At 44.6% G+C, this 21,499-nt stretch overlaps 2 protein-coding genes across 3 annotated transcripts in view; both read right to left on the bottom strand.

Annotated features, from left to right (window-relative positions):
• Positions 1 to 21,499, bottom strand: part of LOC310702742 (uncharacterized protein) — a 601,527-nt gene that overhangs the window by 579,951 nt on the left and 77 nt on the right. The window lies entirely within an intron of this gene.
• SLC30A10 (solute carrier family 30 member 10) lies at positions 7,599 to 20,342 on the bottom strand. 2 transcript variants are annotated; one of them, XM_083494632.1, is made up of 5 exons: positions 19,809 to 20,342; positions 19,245 to 19,292; positions 11,455 to 11,538; positions 10,038 to 10,277; positions 7,599 to 9,111 (listed from the first exon to the last, which is right to left on the bottom strand). In XM_083494632.1, exons 1-5 carry the CDS (start codon positions 20,254 to 20,256, stop codon positions 8,624 to 8,626), a joined length of 1,308 nt encoding a protein of 435 aa, XP_083350758.1. In that variant the 5' UTR covers positions 20,257 to 20,342; the 3' UTR covers positions 7,599 to 8,623. The 2 variants fall into 2 exon arrangements, with proteins under 2 accessions (XP_083350758.1, XP_083350757.1); XM_083494631.1 differs by lacking the exons at positions 19,245 to 19,292; positions 19,809 to 20,342 and adding an exon at positions 12,826 to 13,601.

Genomic DNA, 21,499 nt, shown 5'->3' with positions numbered 1-21,499 from the left:
AACATAGGAAACTGTCTTCTACTGAGTCTGGAGACCAGCACAGCAGAGACGGATTTAGGGCAGCATGATTCATTCCCCCACACTGGGCAATGAGCTGAGGGAGAGCGCCACAGGGTGTTGCAACTATGATGTAGTGCATGAGCAGAACAGAAGATGAGAGGTGGAGGGGGGTGCTGAATTTTGGCCTCACACAAGGCACCACTTACATTTGATAGGCTAAAGTCCACCCCTGGTCTTGCCTCTGCACGTTGGAGCCAGTTTTGTTTAAATGGTGGTGCTCTGCTGGGTGCTCTGTTTGACACTGCAGCCTGCCTGCCTGCCAGCTAGGAAGCAGGTGGTGATGGGGAGGAACCAAGTGCAGCTTGACTAGGACCACCCGCCCTGCCCCCCAAAAAATCTGGGCCTGAAGTGTGAAACCCTTCCTCCACCTGCACCAGCATGTCTTGGGGTTCCCCTGGCAAGGTGAGTAGGATAAAAGCCAGCTCCTTAAGTAGTGCAAACCTTGTCGTCTCACCATGGAAAAACCAACTAACACCACCCTTTTTTCCCATTTGACAGGCTGGTAAACAGAGTAACCGGGATATTAAAATCATTTTTCTTCAGCAATTCAATAGTGATTGGAATTAGTCAATGTTTTGTAACCGTCCATAAGAGGGGGGGGGGAGCCTAACTTGACACATGCCCTCATAATCACTTTGGCAAACAAACATGAGACAGTGAAATTATATATTGTGGGATAATGAGTTCAAAGCTGTATAACCTAGAAATCTTTTACTACGTGAAGCGGTATTACGGGCATAACGTCAGTTGTTATCACTGCTGCCACGATTTCGAAGCGATCAGGAGAGGTGAATTGACTGGCTAAGAGTTTCTATCAAAGAACTACTGTATTAGAGCTCAAAAACCTCTGGCTCTCTTGGCCAGGGCAACAGAAGAAGCATAGTTGGCTGTGTATTAATTTGACATTTGTCACAGGCTCAGCCCCTGCCCAATTCCTCACGCACACTAATCCAAATGGAAAAGTAATGCTATAATAATAATAATTTTTATTTATACCCCGCCCTCCCCAGCCAAGGCTGGGCTCAGGGCGGCTAACAAGCAATAATAAAAATAAGTTGAATGAATACAACTTAAAAACAAGATTAAAATACAACATTAAAATATTGAAACATTAAAATATTAAATGCAGCCTCAATACAGGAGGAGAAAGGAAAAAGGAAAAAGAAAGAGGGGGAGGGAATCAAATTGCTCCAAGCCAAAGGCCAGGTGGAACAACTCTGTCTTACAGGCCCTGAGGAAAGAAATCAGATCCTGCAGGGCCCTGGTCTCATGAGGCAGAGCGTTCCACCAGGCCGGAGCCAGTGTTGAAAAGGCCCTGGCTCTGGTTGAAGCTAATCTAATTTCCTTAGGGCCCGGGACTACTAGGGTGTTGCTATTTATGGACCTTGAGGCTCTCCGTGGGGCATACCGGGAGAGGCGGTCCCGTAGGTCTTTAGATCTTTAGATCTAAGAGCATAAGAAAAATCCAGCTGCTTCAGGCCAGTGGTCCATCTAGTCCAGCATCGTGTTCTCACAGTGGCCAGTCAGATGCCTATGGGATGCCTGCATACAGGAACGGATCACCTCCTGCAGCTTCCAGCAACAGTCTCAAGAGGCTTACTGACTCTGACAACTGCTAGTAGACATTGATTGCCCTCTCCTCCAATCCTCTTTTAAAGCCATCCAAACTGGTGGCCACCGCTGCATCATGTAGGACCATATTTCATAGTTTGATTGTGGGATGAAGCACTTTGTGCCCCGAATCTTCCCACATTAAGCTTCATTGCATGTCCCCCAAGTTCTAGAGTTATGAAAGAAGGGGCAGATACTCTTCCCTATCCCCTTTCTCTACACCATGCATGGTTTTATATACCTCTGTCCTGTTACCACCCTTCCTCTAACCCATGGTTTCCCAAACTTGGGTCTCCAGCTGTTTTTAGCACTACAACTCCCATCATCCCTAGCTAGCATCCTTGGCAACAATCCCAGCAACAAGGCAGGCTATGAGAAATTGGTCTCTGTGGGCCATTGGTCTACCTTTCTGCCTATCCTTAGTTTCTACAAATTGCAAACATAAGCCTTTCCTTAAGAATTTGCCTACAAGTGTGTTTCTTTTCTCTTTTTAAACACAGAGGGTTGGATCCAGCGTAAACCCATTGAAATCAATGGCACTTGAGTTATCCCGTGACTAAATTGGTTTCAATGGGTCTACTCTAAGCGTGACCAAGTCTGGATCCCGCACAATACACAATCCAGGACAACTTGCTTTCTGTCACTCTTGCCATCACCAGCAGTGAGATATATCACAGCCTCAGGATACTCAACAAACTGGTTCTGAAACCAAGAGAGTACATTACGTGGCCCTACCAGATTTATGAACTGATCGCAGGTGTATTGATAGGCATGTACCATAATTTAAAAGTGGTGCTGCTATATGACTCTGTAATAAAAACAAAAAGAATGGGATAAAATGGTGAGAGGAATTGGGGGGTGGGTTTTATTCAGATCTCATTTAAATAACTAATTCACATTTCCTGATAGAATACATGAAGCAATGCACAGCCTTTCTTCATAATTTGCATTTTTCTGAATTTTGCAGTGGCAGTGCAGTTCTTTAGCCAATTAATGTGACCAAAAATTTATATACTTGGGAAACGTATGTGTTTAAATGCACATATCGGGGGGGGGGGGGGAATGCATGATATTAAGGAAATGGTTTTGCGAAAAGGGGCAGAATTGCATACAAATGGGCATAAGAATACATTCACACTAAAATGAATTTTCACAAGGACTTTTTAAAAATGCAAATGTGTGAAAATGCGAGCTGAAAAAAGATTGGAAAATGAAAAACTGAGAGAAAATGAAATTGACAGATTTGTCCATCATGTGTGTGAGAGGTAGGGGGGAGGAAAGAGAGAGGAGAGGGTGGGGGGAGAAGAAGAGGAGGAGGAGGAGGAGGAGGAGGAGGAGGAGGAGGAGGAGGAGGAGGAGGAGGAGTTGTTTGGACTTGATACCCCACCTTTCACTCTCTTTAAGGAGTCTCAAAGTGGCTAACATTTTCCTTTCCCTTCCTCCCCCACAACAAACACTCTGTGAGGTGAGTGGGGCTGAGAGACTTCAAATAAGTGTGACTAGCCCAAGGTCACCCAGCAGCTGCATGTGGAGGAGCGGAGACGCAAACCCGGTTCCCCAGATTATGAGACTACCGCTCTTAACCACTACACCACACTGGCTAGATTATGATTATATAACAGATACAAAGCAGGTCCACCTGAACAGTGAGTGGGGAAAAGGAGAGGTCAGGAAAGTTTGCATAACTTGAGGAAAAGAACAGGACTGGCCCTACCATTAGGCAGAGTGATGTGTCTGCCTCTGGTGGCAGATGCTGGTGGGCAACACCAGTCTCACAACTGCCCTCCTGTCCTCCCTAAGCTAGCCTGTTCTGCACCTCCTGAGTCAACTACTTGTTGCCTAAAGGTGTGGTGAAGGATGCTGTCCCCTTGCCATGTTTGAGATAAGAGTCCCAACTGTATGTAGATTGAGGGAGTGCAATCTGGTTGTTTGCCTCAGGCCACAAAAAGTCTTGAGTCGGCCCTGGTAAAGATGGTGACAGTTGCATTGCGTGCAAATGAGTTTCAAAACTAGTTCAGGAAAAACAGGAAACTGCACCTGGGAGTCCTTTAGGCTTCTGCTTGCCACAATAACTGGAAGAAAGGGGTCCAAGAATGGTGGTTCTGTGTGCAAATCAAGCCCTGTTTAGGCATTATACTTGAACAGGTTACAGTAATGCAAGTAGAGATTGTGGGGGCCTGCATGCTAGCTCTGCCCCACCCCAAGAGCCCGCTGGACCCACCTGTTCCTGCCCCAAGTGGGCCATGCATAGAAAGTTCATCACAATCAGAATCCTGATAACTGTCAGGATGCTGTCAACGGCTCCCAGCTGGTTGCCCAGGAAAGTATTATTGGCATAACCTGTTGGTGTTTCGCAACTTTCTGACTAGTTGCAGGACCTTAGCCAGACCTAGCGGAATAAAAGCAGAGTTCACGAAAACAATTGGCAACTTCGCTACAGACAGGATGGACAAAGCAGGAACCACGAACTTGTAGTTAGGTGTTTATTATATACAGTGGACTATTTATAGGAACAAAACAGAACACGGATCTTTAGCTAGCTCTCTCATACACATCTCACAACTCTCAACTCCTACATTCGTACTAACACACATTCCAGTTAGTAGGCCATTAATCATTATTCCCGTGAGAGAGCTTGACCAGTCATGGAGCTGCCTCCATGCCTCTGTATCACCAGGCAGATTACTCCTTCACATTGCCTTGGCTGTCTGCCAAACCCTAATTGACTTTGTGTGAGTAGCTGCACGTATTCAGATTCCCAACAAGTATAAAGACAAGGAAAAGTTTCTTACACTCCTTTTTTATTTCAAACCTTACAGAGAGAGGCTATAGAACCCAGACTCTTGGATAATGGCGTTGTCCCGTGTAAATCTCCACCCCACCCATCTCTCCCACTTCCTCATTCATCATCATCATTAGCACCTCCTCTACAAGTGCTAAGTGCCCTCTGTCTTTGAGCTCTTTGCTCTCCTACTTTTAAGACCCACCGGGTTCTGGGAGATGGAGGGTCTGGAATGCTTTCTAATAACAATGTGTCATGCTCTGCCTCTCCCATGATTTCCCAACTTTCCCCCTCATCTGCTTCTGAGCTGCTACCTTCCTCAAGCCCCTGTTGTAAATCTATACAGTCATACCTCAGGATGAATACGCTTCAGCTTATTTTCGGGTTGCGCTCCGCGGCAACCCAAAAGTAATGGAGCACGTTACTTCTGGGTTTCGCCACTCATTCAGACAATCAAAATGATAACCCGCGCATGCCCAGATGCACAGTCGCGTCTTACGTTCGCTTCAGGGTGCGAACGGGGCTCCGGAACGGATCCCGTTTGCATCCAGAGGTACCACTGTACTGTCTTCCTCTTCCTTCTCCCTGGAAGGGTCAGGATAGGGAGGCGGTCTCCACCATTCCTCCTCTGCCCAGTCCCTGACAATAACACAAGAGTTCCTGGTGCTCCCAGGGCCTTATCAGCTGAAGGCACCAATGAAGCCTTCTTCATATCTTCTCACTCAAAACTGGGGTTGACTGGTGTGCATTCCACCTGATTCTGACTATTGTGCTTTTGTGGTATTTGCACAAGGAAGAGCCCACACTAAAGCTTCAGTCTTAGCTGGATGATAACGAGACTGGGCCCAACTAGGAAAATAAAAAAGGGTTTGGACAAGCCTGCACAGTGCAGACTGGAAATGCAAGATAACGGATGAGGCATTGGGCTATGAGATGAGAGCAAGAACTAGCAGTGTTACACCCTCCATCTGGAAGAGTAAGAAACATTGAAAACAAGAATCTGGTATACAATTTTTGAAGAGCACATGGCTTGTGGTTTGGGAGTAGGGAGGTCCTTTGTAGAAGAAACAGCTGTCTGTTGCATATGTTATCTCCCAAAGTCAATTTGAACTTTGTGGTTTTGTGATTCTATAAAACCAATTGGAACTAGTAATGCTCCAAGCCCATTCCCACCCAGCTAAGCCCCCTCCCCATATCCTCCACACACCACATTCCCAATGCCATGGCAAGCGGTTTTTGCTTAAATTTTCAAATTGGTTAAAAACATGTTTGAGGGGAAATGCATCAAACAGCAGCATTTCTCAGGAGATCACAGGGTGTGCATGAACTGTGGCTGTACTCAGCTTCAAACACCAGGACATTGTTATCTCACCCTTCCAAACTTACAATAGCATTGAGACACCATTTGCCAAATAGTCCAAAATATGCATGCCTCTTATAATGTTGATACATGTGAAAATTGGGGCATATTCCCTTAAAATACTAGGTAAGGGCAGAATCCCTTTGGCACAGACACTAAATTTTACCTGACATTGTATTTGTACTTCCATATACGTACCCAAGCACAAAATATCTAGCAAGAATAAGGCCTTGAAAGATTTTATTTTTCGTAGACACAAGGTGTTTACTTTAAAAAACCACTTTATTTACAGCATCCAACTTTTTCTTCTTCAACATATAAAATTCACAAGGCATGTGGAGAAAGTTTGCACCAGTGTTTTGTTCACAAAAGCATATATACAAGCCAAGGTTTTTAATTAGATGCAGAATTAGATGTGTCAGGTAAAACATTATTATTCCAAGCAGAATTATATTCCAGAGAGTCCACTTATTATACAGGCAGGAGGTAACTTCACAAGAAGTTATAACATAAACCTTCATACAGTGAAGAGAGCACATTCAAAAGATGATACACAACCACTTTTTTTGGCAGTTCATTACCTGTGAATATGATTTTTTAAATGTCAGCAACCGTCCCCAAATGAAGTGCTTGGATTGAGGCCATATTTGGCACAAACTATAGAAATCTTTAGAATACTTTGGTTAAGATTCATGCAGCTTTCAATCCATGCATCTCAACATTAAGAATCAAGGACTCAGTCACCTCATCATAATCATAAGGTATCATGGCCATACCAAAGCCCGCAAAGCGAGCTAAATCTTACTGGAATGTGCTACCCAATATTTGTGTGAAAATTTCAGGATGTGGCAAAATTTAGAGTTTAGAGGGCTTTATTGCGAATTTTTATCATACCAGGAAGCTGGCCAGTTCACTTAGAATCCCCCCGGGGGGGGGCACAATGTTCTATTATAATTTATAGTACACATTTGTAAGTGTATAGCAATGACCCTGTGGCTTTCTTCATTGCGGGATGGCTTCCATCACGTCAGAATGAAATCCTTACATAGGCAGGAATGTGCTTAAAGCAAAAAAATAAGAGGTCATGGATCAAAACAATCTATAAATGAGGATGGACAATCCACCCACTTCTTTAAAAGCTAAAGAAAATTTTGAGACGATGAGTAGGAAGTGGAACACAGGAAGCTGCCTTATTCCAAACAGACCATTGGTTTATCCACCTCAGTATTGACTGGTAAGGCTCTCTAAGGTTAGAGACAAGAACCTTTCCCAAGTCCTACTTGGAGATGCCAGGAACTGAACCTGAGGACAGGCCCAGGGCTGACCAGTATATCGTGTTTTGAAAAATAAGACTTGGACAATGGTTTTGCAGAACAAAAACCCATGGGTGAAAACAACAACAGGTCAAGTGCTAGGAGCCGCTCTAGGAGCAAAGCAGCACATGCAATTGCATGTTTATAGAAACTATAGGAAGGTACAACAAATTTGATTTTTTTGGCAAGGGGGGAATCTCGACGACTCTTCCTGATCTGCAAAAGTTAGAGCAGTATAATAGTCAAAACCCTTGCTTCTCCTGAGAGTTGTCTTGGATGGATTGTATCAAGCTGCCACAGACATTCTTTGGCAAACATGTATCCTGACGATTTCTATATTCCCTGGTGTTAACTCACTGACATGGATATTTGAAGCTGGTGAAAGCTCTCACTTGCACACAGACACATTCGCAAGAGGTGCCCATTTCTTAAAGGGGAAAAAATGAGTAGGAACATGATCTATATTTCCAAGTAAGATATATTACATGTTTATTTGCAGCGGACATTTTGGAAATAGGAACGACACTGACCATCACCCCACAAACAAAATATGTTTGTTATTTTGGAAATATGCAGAGTACAGTTAAGAAGTTATGCTATTTAAGATATGATTGGGGGGAATATAAATATATAACCTGTATACAAAAAAATCAAATCAATATTACAGATAGACACGTACTAAAACACAACAGTCTCAACTCATCCTACAAAAATCCATACATTCATTCACTGAAATGGCAGGAAAATATATAGGCAGGAGAGATAATCATTTGTTTCAACGGTGCTTTCAACTGATAATAAAGAGCAGCAATACTTTGGTGAATTATAACCATATTTCATTGCCAGTGTTCAGGTAAACCTGCCTAACAACCCCTTAGGCCAGCCTTTTTCCCACCTGGTGCCCCCTCCCCACTTTTCCAGAAATCCCACTTCTAATTTCAAGTAAACAAGAGGCATTTGAAAACAAGACTAATGAAACTACCACCTACTTTCATTCCTTCATAATGGTGTTCTGGGGCAGCCCAATCAAAGGGAACTAAGAGACCTGCAACGAGCAGCACATTTCAGTAAAGATAGAGGTAAAAACACCCAGTGTGCTCAGCCGTAAGATATTTACCCCTGGAGGAAAAGGAATTAAGTGTCAAAATGGCACTGGACATATTTGGCAAATGCCAGAAACACTCCTTGAAGACAAGGGATGGCTAAAAGGCACGTCTGCTTTCCTGGGATGTCCCTCATTTCAGAATTGCAGGGCTGAAGGTACCAGCGGCTGCATGGATAGAGGGGCCTTCTACCTGCACAGCTAGACCTTTAGATGCAAGCCAAGAACACCTGCTCTAGATGCCGTCTTATGCTATGCATTGGACACCCAGGTGTCAAACGCAACTCCCCAGGCCTGTGGCAAGAGCTTGCCAGCAGCTTTTTAGCCAAGGGGGCATTGCCACGGATAACTTTGCCCTAGATGAACAGCAGTCGCCAAGCGCGAGCCCAAGCTGCCTAGAATTGTGTGCTGTTTATATAGGGCTTGTCATCGCCTGCTTCTTTGTAACTGTCCTTTGAGCAGCTGTGCTTTTTGACGGGCTCCTCGGCCCACGTGGGTTCATTGGGAATCTCCACCACGTCTTTCCTGTGGAAGACTTTGTGCAGCGAGGGAGACAGGCTGCTCTTCTTCTCGTTGTAGCCGTTGACCTCAGCCAGGGCCGCTTCCTGCTGGCTGCAGCACAGCTGCGGGTCGCAAGCTCTGGAGATGCACGGAGTGCTGCATAGGACTTCGGGGTTCTTCTGGTCGGTGTACTCTGGCTGGATGGTGACTGAGTGGACCCCCGCTTCGTGGAACAACTCCCTCATCTTCTGCGAAGCGTCTTGGTAATCGGAACTGGTGTGGCATTTGACGTGGAGGGTGGCAATGTTCTTCCCACTGACCATCTGCCAGACGTGCACCTCATGAATGCTTGTAATGCCTGGCACTTCAAGCAGCTTGTTTGCTGTTGGGGAGAGAGACAATAAAAACAAGCAGAAAATAAACTCAATGAGATTTCATGAAGGGTCTACTGGCAGCAGTGATCTGATCATAAACACTGTTCAGCAGCACACTGCAAATGCAGAGAGAACCTTCCAGGACAAATACATTTTACGGGAAGGTTCATGGCCAGACCCAAAACATTCCTGGAAGAAGCAGAACAACTGGGCCATGCTAAACTATGCCTAGAGTCTTCCTGGGCTGCAGGGGCATCAGCACAGCACCACACACGATAGGAAAAAAGCACAAGTTCTGGAAACATTAGCTGATTGAATCAAATATAGACCCTGCTAAATGTCAAGTATCTGTATGGATTAGGTACCAGCATAATTTTAGGAAACCCAGCACTGGATTATTTATGCCTTGCATGAGGTTGGAAAGTTATCCCCATGGGAGGAGAGAACTATACTGCCCCTCAAAGCCTACAAAATTCACATTAAAAACACAAACCCTAACTTTGTAACTCGGGGGGGAAAATATCTTGGAAACTGGGAAAGTTTCTGCACAAGTTCTAAAGCAAAAAAGCCCCCCAACCTTCACATGGTCTGAGTGTGTGCATAAGGCAAAAGATTTATTTTTATCCTGCCCAACTAACAATGGTCTCGGGCACTTAACTGTTATCCTTCTACCTTCTTACATCTATAGATGTATGCAGTGATTTCAGGGAACAGCAGCTCAACGCCTGCTATTTTGCATGAGTACTGTGTTCTCGAAATGCATGCTTTCACTAATCCACCAAGATTTGAGTCATGTTGCTAAGACACCACCATGTGAGTCAGTTTCTCAAAGCTCCTGAGAATGTAGAGCTGGTGGTGGGGTGCATAATCCAGAAATGTAATTCCAGGAATAACACTGGCTTTTTAAGTGCTTCGGCAGTAAAATGCAACTTACTCAGCAACTGCATATTAACACTCTTGGGAACCATCTGCAGTAAGATTGTTGCCGTCTCCTTGATAAGCGGGAAGGCTGACGAGAGTATGATGATCACCATAATTATGGTCAGGCTTGGATCAATGTAGCACTCCCAGTTGCATGGAGTCTTCTCGTCCAGAGGAAGTGCATAGAATATGGAAGCAGCCACTACAACGATAACTGAGCCAAGAGCATCCCCCATCACATGCAAAAGAACACCTGAGATAAAGGACAGGAGAAACATTTGCTTTGATGATCAGATTTTGGGTTGTTCAAAGGCAGTAGATGTCAACCAGAGCTCGATCAAAACTTGCTTTTGAACCTAACTTTTTATAAATAGGACAATATTAAAATCCAGGTTCCGCTTTCACATGTGACCTAGACCCATAATTCCTAATGTCATCACAGAATGACTACATTCATGTGAGTACTGGTATCAGATTCAAAGCATTAGCTTTAAGAATGGAAAAGCAAACTATAGAGGACATTATAAGTGAAATTTTACTTAGATGGGTGCTCAGCGATGCAAGTGACAAAGTGTGAAGACTGCAATGAGTCCATTTTGCCACATATACACATAGTGAGAAACCACCATCTAGTGTGGCTTCCCAATGGCCTCCACAGTCACTTATGGACACACGGCTAAGACTATATTCATGCAGTAAAGCGCATGGGCACATGATCTTCACACACTTATGTTCTCCTATGCCTGTGTAAGTAAAAAATAAAATGTGGCGGTCCCTAAGCTCTTTGACCACAAGCCGAAAGCTGGATCATTTGATATTGTTAATGCATCAGATACATGGACATCATCATGTGTAAAGGATTCTAAACTTGGCCTTCCAGGAGTCAACTTGGCTCTGCATCTGAGCAGCTATAGTCTATCTGTATTCTTTATATTTGGTCAGTAATAACCTGTTGGATTAAATATGGTTTATTGATATCTTGTACAGTGGCGGAGGAACCCTCTCTGGCACCCGGGGAGGCGCAGTCCATATGGGCTGCCACTGCTGCCTCTTGCACGGCGACCATACAGGCTGCCGCGCGAGCAGCATCCCGTACGGACTGTGCATGTGCGGCAGCCCATACGGTCACTGTGCAAGATGCAACCCATATGGCCACCACTTGCGAGAGCGGCAGCCCATATGGACGCCACGCGAGCGGCACCCATACAGACTGCAGGCGCCCTCGGCCGCTCTACAGCTGGGGGAAGGCAGGGGCCATCTTGTCACCCCTCCCAGAGTGGCACCTGGGGTGGATCGCCCCCTCCGCCGCCCCCTTCCTACGCCACTGATCTTGTACTATAAATGTATTTAGAAACGGTGGGAATAAACCGGAACAAATCGCCAATAAAGAGGGTCCCCCAAAACTGGGTAGGTTGTCTATCCTGTATTACCTCTGATATTCAAAGCTTCGGATTTTTTCTCTTTTTTCTGTATCACCTCATCTTCGGGCTTATTCTGGGTATTTATGGTGTCACCTGCATTCAAAGAAGAAACGCTGTGTTGTGTATAAGTTCTACAAACAGAAAAAACACCAATCTTTTCAAAACCAACTTAAATCTTAAACGGTACCAGACGTTTTAGCAATGGCCCTCCCACGCCTGCATGCAGACAACACACGTGCAATCATAACTGGAAGCTGATGCATTATTTCATGGAAACGCGGAAAGTAAACAAACTCCAATACATATAAATCGCGGTTATTTATTTGTGCTTAAAAGCTCTGCAAACTCCCACACAATTTTTTTTTTGTCGGTAAAAGAAAAAAAAATTATTTCATGAGCAAAAGGACAAAGTGCAAAAACAAAATCCCCCTCCCAAAAAAAGTATTTGAAGAAAAAGAAACTAACACAGAGAGAAAATATTGTTAGGGAAGGACACCAAAAATGAAAGGAGGGCAAATAAACATGAAAGAAGGGAACAGGAAGGAATAGAAAAGAAGGGGGGAAGGTGTAAAAAAGAGAAAGAGAAAAGTGTGGAGAGAAAAATAACAAACCAGAAAGCTGATGATGGCATGGAAAATCTGCCTCATCTAATATCTACCTAAAAGTCAGTATAACATTAGAAGTTATTTAACTATACCCACTTTTAACTGGCATTTTACAGTAAAATCTGCACATATTTTTTTTGTACTTGGCCTGTGTTCATATCACCGAGAGACTAGATGGAGGTGGAGGAAAGAGAGGTTGGAAAGAGAAAAGTAAGAATAGGGAAAGCTGAAGGAGGATTTAAAAAGAAAGAGAGCCAGTGTGGTGGTTGGAATGATGGGCTTTGAAACGCCCACTCGGCCAAAAGGCTCACTGGAGGATCTTGGTTCCCTATCTCTTAGCCTAACCTACCTCACAGGGTTGCTGTGAGGACAAAATGGAGACGAGGAGAAGTGCGTACCACTCCCCAGAGAAAAAGTGAGGTATAAAAGTAATATAAATAAAACAAAAAAGTACCAATACAAGAGTGGGGGGTGTGATGGGATGGCAGTGAAAAACAAGAGGGAAGAAAGCATATAGGGCTGGATAAATATATTTATTCATCATAATATAAATAGAAGAATTCCAATTATAAGAAGTGTGGGGAAATGTACAAGTTAAGGAAAGGAGGTGGGTGGGAAACAAATTATACTGATGCAAAGAAAACTGATGGACAAAATCTGCCCCCCAAAGAAGAGAATATGGAGAAAACATCAGAAATGGGCAAAGGAGGAGAACGAAAATGGTGAAGAGAGGAAAGGAGGCGAGGGATCAATGGAGGAGGAAACCGAGAGGCACCTGCTCCGTCCACGCTGCCAGTCTCCAGGTCGAGGTCGAGGGCCGCTGGCAGGGTGCCCTCGGGGGCGGCGGCGGAGCCGGGCTCGGGGTCTCCGTCGAGGCTGGGCTCTGGCGTGGCCTTCGCCGGCGGGCCGCGTCGCAGGCAGGCGGGCCAGCAGGAGGCCCAGTCCTGGAAGACGAGGAGCCCCACGAGGTTGACGGCGAGGCCGAGCGCGCCCACGATGAGGATGAGCTCGGCGTCGCGGATGGCCTGGGGGCTGGCCAGGCGCTGCAGGGCCTCCACGAGGATGGTGAAGGAGAGCGCGGCCAGGAAGACGGCGTTGCAGAGGGCGCCCACCACCTCGGCGCGGCCGTAGCCGAAGGAGGCGGCGGGGCTGCGGCGCCGGCGGCGGCGGGAGATGCGCCCGGTGGAGAGGCCCACGCAGAGCGCGATCAGGTCGGAGAGCATGTTGAAGGAGTCGGACACCAGCGCGATGGAGTTGCCCACGTAGCCCGACACCATCTCGGCCACGAAGAAGCCCGCCGTCAGCACCAGCATGAAAATCAGGCGGCACGTCTGGCCCGTGTAGCGCCCCATGGCGAAGCAGGAGGCGGCGCGCTTGGAGAGGAGGGCGCTGCCGGGTGGGCGCCCCTACTCTCGAAGCCCTCCAGGGGCTTCCTGGGCTCCAGCCCCCGATCGAGCCTCCGGGCTGGCTTGCTGCTTCGCCGTCGCCCCCTCCGTCGGGCTGGCTGCGCCTTTGGACCGGCGGGCAGAGAGGCGAAGGCGCGGCGCTAATCGCCCTCTCCGCCGCCTGGCAACAAGTGCTTTGCGCGCCGTGCCGCTGCTGGTGACTCTGCACTTTGCTTTTATAGAGGCGCGGCAGGGGCGGCACCGACGCCCTTCTGCACCGACAGCGCCCGGCGAGATTTGCCGCCGTCCGCAATTTCTTATCCATCAGCGCTAAAGGATAAAGGGAAAAAAGCGCCGATTGCCAACTCCCCGCCCCGCCCACGCGCTTGCCATGCACCCAGCCAAGGTACAAGAGCCATCTCAGCATCTCTGCCTCCTTTGCTTTTAAATAGGGAAGATGTTGGACAGGTGTAGGTTTCACCTGCACCTCCTGGGGATCATTTGGGGCGCTGCCACACACACATTAGGGTGTATCGTTTCCCCCCGTTGCCGGACACATGCTCTCACGACCATGTTTTGCAGCTATGGGTGTGAACTCGCCTTTAACATAAAGAGTTGGCGATCCTATAATCTGCCTGTTATTTGCAAATGCTCGTCATATCTTACATTATTGACCAATATTTATGAATTCCCCTGCCCCGTTTGAGCCCAGAGCTAAAATGGCTATAAAATAATCTTGGAAAGAGCAATCGAGGATAAGAAGTTTAAGCGCAGGTTCGCCCAGCACAAAAGCTTGTTTTGAATATGTATACAGTATTCTCATTCAAACCCATATAAGCATCTCCAGACTCCAGAAAACATTTAAGCCCCAGGATTCTTTATGTTCTGCTTCCTTCCAGCTCAAGGATTCTTTTAAAAAGCAGATACTTACAATATTACCAATTATGCCCTTTTCAGTTTCACTGTCTCTTATACAAGCTGGAATCAAATCTGAAGACTACTCCGTATTTTATATAAGATTATCTTGCCATTCGTGGGCTGCCATTTAATTGCATCCTGATTTTAATTTTAAGATGTATTTTAATTAATTGTTTGATTGCGTTTTTAATGTATCATATATTTGGTGTTAGCCGCCCTGAGCCCGGTCCTGGCCATGGAGGACAGGGTATAAATAAAATTTATTATCATCATCATCATCATCATCATCATTACATGAATCCAATGCTACTACAATCAATGCACATATAAAGACCTGGCTTCCCCCAAAGGATCCTGGGAACTGTAGTTTGTTAAGAGCACTGGGAATTGTAGCTCTGTGAAGGAGAAGCTACAGTTTTCAGGATTCTTTGGGGGAAACTCAAGTACTTTAAATACATGGTGAAAATCTGCAAATGAATCTTCATTAATAATTCCAAATTAATTTAAGCGGATGACATGTTTTGAAATGTTATCAGCTTAAATTAATTTGGAACTATTGGAATTAATGTTGCCATTGAATAACCTATTTTGAAATTCAGTGAATCACCAATTTTAAATATTGCAGGATAGGAGGAAAAGTTACCCAGTGTCAAGGAATATTATGGTCCAATGGGCATAGATTAGACAACATGAAAAAATTCTGGAACTAATTGAAATCACAAGCAATGGTATAGCTCTTTTCACTAAAAGCTTACAAATCAACAACAACAAAAAGAGGCAGCATTTTCTGTATTGTCCAAGTCATACACCTTAGGCACTTATTTGCCTGTTACAAAATTCATCCATCATATGATATTCTCATATCATACAGCATCTGTTCCCCACCATCATGCACAAAAGAAGTATCATTTTCTCCTGAGAGAAGAAAAATGGCTCTGATCCTTGTTGGTGGAGAAGATATGATATATCTTCACTATATCCTGCATGTGTCATAGAATTGTAGAGTTGGAAGGGACCGCGAGGGTCATCTAGTCCAACCCCCTGCAATGCAGGAATCTCAACCAAAGCATCCATGGCCAATGACCACCTCTGCTTAAAAACCTCCATTGAAGAAGAGCCCACCACGTTCTGAGAGAGTCTGTTCCACTGTGAAACAGCTCTTACCGTCAGAAGGTGGGATTCTTTCTTTCTGTTCCCCAACCGAATTGACGCCCGCCAGTGCTGCCGGATTGGATAGCGGCAATAGTGTTTTACTGCCAAGTTGTAAGTGGATGCTGTAAATGACACTGCCTTATCAAATTGTAACAGACAAGAATATGATTGCAGATATGTTTAATATCCCAAATTGGCTTGCCAAGTTCTGTCGAGGAAAGAATAATATTTTATCTGAATAGCATTTGTAGTTCCCATTTATTCAAATAACAGTTGAAATGTCAAGCAGATCTAACTGAAATTGAGAGATTAACATTAAGGTAAAAAAAAAAAAGACTCATTCTGTGAGTAGCATAGTTTTAGCATCATTTACCCTCTTTACTGTTGCTTAAACCTCCAGTCACACTATTAATTATGTGTGCAAGGATTAAACTGGGGCAACACGACTACTAGCCATGATGGCTATATCTTACCTCTGTGCATCCCAGTTGCTTAGGATCATATTGCTTGTGGGCTGCTGTGAGAACAGACTGCTAGACTAAATAGTCCTTTGGTTTGATCCAACAGGACTCTTCCTGTTTTCTTATGTTCTGTAGACCAGTTTGTGGCAGACCATAGCTGTCTTTTTGTTCTCATGCTTAGCCATTCAGTGGGTTCGTAACTACTGAATTTTCTAGATCTCAACCCTCTTAATGATGTCAGGCCATAACTGCCTGCACCTGATTGCTTATGGGGAAGCCAATGTCAAGAATTACAAACCCACCACAGGGACTTCTCCATCCTCAATGAACCAGTTGAGTTTCAGAATCCTTGTGGAGAAAGCCACTGACAAAAATAAAAGTAGCACGAGACAGTGGCGGGAATTTGGTTGTGACATAAAGATTGTGTCGCTTTGGACGAGTCTCTGTCTAATATAACTATCCTGCCTCCCAGGATTGTATTTAGGATTTATGGACATATCGGTCTATTTTGGTTTCTCCGTGTTTTTCCTGTCTTATGTTCAGATTGACCATATCCACATCAGTTTGTGAATTTTGTAAAGGTCCTGACAAAAATTCATATACATTTTCATAGGAACTTAAGAAGCTGCTATATAATGAATCCAGACCATTGGTACAGCTAGCTCAGCATAATCTACACTGATTAGCACTGGCTCACAAGGATTTCAGACAGATTTCAGTCCTACATGGAGACGCTGAGGATTGGACCAGGGAAACTTCTACATCCAAAACAGATACTTCATCACTGAAGTTTCATGTATGCTTCTCCTAATATAGACATTTTTGCATGCAGTTTTGCCTAACGTACATATTTTTTTCCCCAGCAGTTTCTCCTCACAGAATGCCCTTTTTACATTATTTTCTTACACACACACTTTTACCTAATGCACACTTTTTGGTGTGCATATTGTCGGTCGGAGAATTGCATTGCAAAATTCAGAGAAGTGCGGATTTCAAAGGATAACTGCGAAATTAGGTAGAATAAGAATAGAGAGGTCACATGCACACCCTACATTTAAGGCACTCCTACAGCACTTTGACAGTCATGGAGAATCCTGGAAACTATAGTTTGTTCGAGGTGCTGAAAATTGTAGGTCTTTGAAGTCAGCACACGTAACAAACCAGAGTTCCCAGGATATTTGGAAGGAGCCATGGTGGAATGAGAGTTTTAAATGCAAGGTGTGGATGTGATCCAAATCCAAAGTAATAAGCTATAATAGTGCAGGGAGGGGAAGCATCTTTACTCAACACTGAAAGGATAATACTGTGAACACCAGGTAAACTTCCTTGTTGATGGAATTTGACAAGCGGTGTCACTACTAAGGAGATCTCCTTTCTAGTCCCACCTACCTTACCTCAGGTAGGGCATCTGGATGATATCCTCAAAAGACTGCCTCACTTTATAAGCAGGTTGATATGAGAGTAGGTGTTCCTGCAGGTATCTGGATTCCCTCCTTAAGGGACTTTGAAGGTAAGCACCAGCACTTTTAATTGTGCTCCCTGTAGGATTTCGGGGAACAATAACTTTGCATATTCAAGAAGGAGCTATAGCCAATCCTGCCAAGCGTAGCTGTATGAGATATGCATTTGAAAACCTGTTTGCCAAATTCCCACTTGGCAATTTGAGGGGCACATTTTTTAAAAAAATACACCTAAAAGAATGTGTGATTTGGCTCCAAGTCTATTCAAAAGGAGTGACTCTGTAAGATGGCATGTTCTTTCTAGGTTAGCCTCCAAAGGATTCTTAATAATTGTGGTCAAAGTGCAAAGCTGGCTAATAGCCATTTATACAACAACCAGATTATTAATTGCTAGAAAGCGATAATTGGCTTGTCCATTGACGTCAACGGGCTGCACAGTTATCACTAAGGGCAGAGTGTGATGAGATGTGGATTGCATAGCTTGGAATGTGTCCTCTACATTCGGTTTCCATTGCTCCTGCACTGTGGGGAGGTACTGTAGGCTCAAGAAACCACTCAAGCTAAGAGGGGAGGGAATTTAGTGGACCACTGCCTGCCACACCTCCCAATTCTACAAGTTTATTTGGCCAGAATAGTGGCTACAGCTGTTCGTGTTTAGACAAACAGTTATCTCTGACACCTAAATGTTAGCATAGTCCAGGGATAGCCATCCCAGGTGTTGTTGGTCTCCAACTCCCATCAGCTGCAGCCAGCATGACCAATGGTCAGCGGGGATAAGAGCTGTTGGCCAACAGGATCTGGAGAACATCAAGTCGGTCACCCATGTCCTGGTAGGGCATGACAACTGACTTTTCAAATGCTCTGCTTTAGTATTAGGGCATTGGTGACTCACACAGTTGCCATCGAAAGAGAGAAAGAGAAAGAGATTTAGCAGGCCCAATCACTGTGCTTCTTTAGACACCTGCTGAAAACTTTTCTGTTTCAGCAAGCCTATCCAGACACAGAATTTGCTCTTAAATTTGCTTTATCTCATTTTTAATTGTATTTCTTATTACCGAAATGTTTGCCACACTGAGCTCCTTTGGGAGGAAGGGTGGGGCATACATTTAATACATAAATAATATGAAACGTGGTTGACCAAGAAAATAACAGTGGAGTGATTATGTGTTCTCCCCAAGATCCTAATGAGAAAAAAGAGTCGACACACAACTTTCAACCTTTTGTTTTATTTTAATTGTGTAACACATTTGCAATGTGCCCAGCCGCCAGTAGAGGTGGCTCATAACAATAATTAAAATCAGAAATCATATACCTTTGACATAATATATTGGTACAAACGAGTTATATCCAATGAAATGTGTGTAGCTTTTTTCAAGCAAGAACAAATGTGACCCCCATTGGCAGTGCAGTGGAGAGACATTGCCTGTTATAGTGCAGCTTCTTAATTCTGGACCCAGAACTTACGTAATGTGCCATAAAGCTCCTGATGATTTAAGCAGATGCTTATGTTTTATTTATTTTTAAAGTCGCTTAGGGGATTCAGATTTTCATTTCTACTGTTTGACCTTTTCGCAAACTTCTACTATTCTCTTGACAAAATTCAGCCAGCAATGTAGATCACTTAATTTCAAGGAACAGTGAGATGACACTTCCCTTTCTCATAACACAAATAGGCAGTAGCAGCAGCAACAAATCAGCAATGTAGCCCTGATCACACAGCCACTGTCACACACATTCTTAGTGCCAATGCATACATATAGAATAGTATATGTTGTACCTACTTCTGTACATATGGAATAAGGCATTTTCAAGACTCACCTAAATCAGGAAAGGGTGTTATCACTGGACCTTCTCTAATTGAGTAGCCTAAGAAAAATATTAATGGAAAGCATACTGATTAAATATTCTGGGAAAGGCTCAGACTAACCAAACAGCAATAGAATTCGTCTAGTTTTAAATTACCAGTCATTCCACCTCTGAATAGTATAGACTCAGCTGAATAGCCATGATTTCATCAACGCTAATGGAAACTATCCATAGCCTCAAAGTTATATTTCCAATAGAAGTAGTTAGGGTTGCTTCCAAATGTAACTGAGTTGTGTTTTGATAAGAGGAAATGCCACACTGGTAAGGACTGGTGGTTCTCGGTAACTTGCAAAAAGCTTGTGGCTTGTGATGCATTGTAATAATTTTTTGTTATTTTAAAAAAGGCCAACACATGATTGCTTTTGATCATGCCACATATCGAACTATTTAAAAGTTTAGGGTCTGCATCAAGGAGCAAACCCCCCCCCCAAAAAAAACCACCCTTTAATAAAGTGTCAACCTATGTCTAGAAGTATTAATTATGGATAAGGTAGTGATTTTTTTTTAATTCCTTACCTGTTTCCATGTCTTGGTCAAAAGAGTCACGGCAGTAGCAACAGTCCATAAAGACGACATAATTGACCGCGTTGAAGAACAGCCCTACAAGTCCAGCGATTAGGACAAAGAGCGCATTTTCGGTCTTCTGCGGGTTGAGGAACCTCTTCAGGGCTTCGATCAGGATGCTGAACATGAGGGCCGTGGCAAAGACAGAGTTGCCAAATGCACCCACCACATCGGCCCGGGGGAAGCCAAAGGTGCCGTTCTTGTGCCACCGAATGCGGCTGACTCTTACGCCCAGCAAGCCGACGATCATAGAGATCAGGTGAGACAGGACAGCAAAAGCGTCCGAGGTGAGAGAGAGGGAGTTACCTATGTAGCCCACCACCATTTCGCCCACAAAAAGCATAAACGTCACGATGCACATGAAGAAAAGGCGGCTGCTCCGTCCCGTGTAGCGACCCATGGCGGAGAAGCGTTCTCTGTGCTTGCGAGAAGGGTCTTGGCAGGATTAGCAAGCAACGACTGGCAGGTCTCCCCTTTTTATTGCCTGTTGCTGCTTGTGTTTAGAAGCTAATTTTTATAAGATGCACTAAAGCAATAAAACCAGTTTAAAGGGCAATTAAGCCAGGGGGTTATCGCGTGGAGGCCGCCACTCAATAAGTACGTAAAGGAAACTAAGATATCAAATGAAACAAGCTGTCTGTTTGTCTCATTGCTAACGTTTGAGGCTGCAGCAACAATTCTTCACAGCTGGGGCGCCCGCCTTATTGTTCACAGAGGTTCATTGGGTGCTGGAGGGGAGGAGTGGGGCCTTGAGCAGGACCTTGGCCTAGGCCAGAGGTAGAAAACATGATGCCAGGTTTTGATGGGTTCAAACTCCCATCTGCCCCAGGCAACATGATGGGAGATGTAGTTCAGCAATATCTTGAAGGCATCTCCCCTGGCCTAGGTCAACGTTTCCCAAACTTCTGGGAGCTGCAACACCCTTTTCCTGAATCAAAATTACAAGTGCAATTTAATTAATGGGTAGGCAAACTAAGGCCCGGGGGCCAGATCCAGCCCAATCACCTTCTAAATCCGGCCTGCAGACAGTCCAGGAATCAGCGTGTTTTTACATGAGTAGAATGTGTCCTTTTAATTACAATGCATCTCTGGGTTATTTGTGGGGAATAGGAATTCATTCTTTTCTCTCTCTCTTCAAAATACAGTCCAGCCCCCCACAACGTTTGAGGGACAGTGGACCGGCCCCATGCTGAAAACGTTTGTTGACCCCTAATTTAATTTTTATACACCCTTTATATTGGGAGGATGAAGCAGTCGGAATTGGTCTTACATAAGTAAGAGCCAGCATTGGATTAGGATGAGGAGACGCAAGTTCAGATTCCCACTCAGTTATGGGCCTGTTACTTTCTCTCTTTCTCTGCCTAATCAACACCACGGGGTTGTTGTGGGATAAAATGGGGCAAGGCCATGCATCCCCCCCCCATTGGAAGATTCAGGATAAAGAAAGTTCTTCTTCATACAGTAGTGCATAGTTAAACTATGGAGCTCTCTCCCTCTGGACCTACCCAGATGGCTTTAAAAGAGGTTTGGACAGATTCATGGAGGAGAGGTCTATTGGTGGCTACTGGCCGTGGTGGTTGTGCTCTGCCTCCACAGTTGGAGACTGTTAAGTTGTGGGTGAACATATCAGACGACACAGCGAT

The sequence above is a fragment of the Podarcis liolepis genome (genome assembly GCF_965112155.1).
Source record: "Podarcis liolepis genome assembly, chromosome: 3".
Classification (NCBI taxonomy): domain Eukaryota; kingdom Metazoa; phylum Chordata; class Lepidosauria; order Squamata; family Lacertidae; genus Podarcis; species Podarcis liolepis.
Note: the sequence above shows the minus strand (reverse complement) of the source record. Positions and strands in the feature narration are given on the sequence as shown.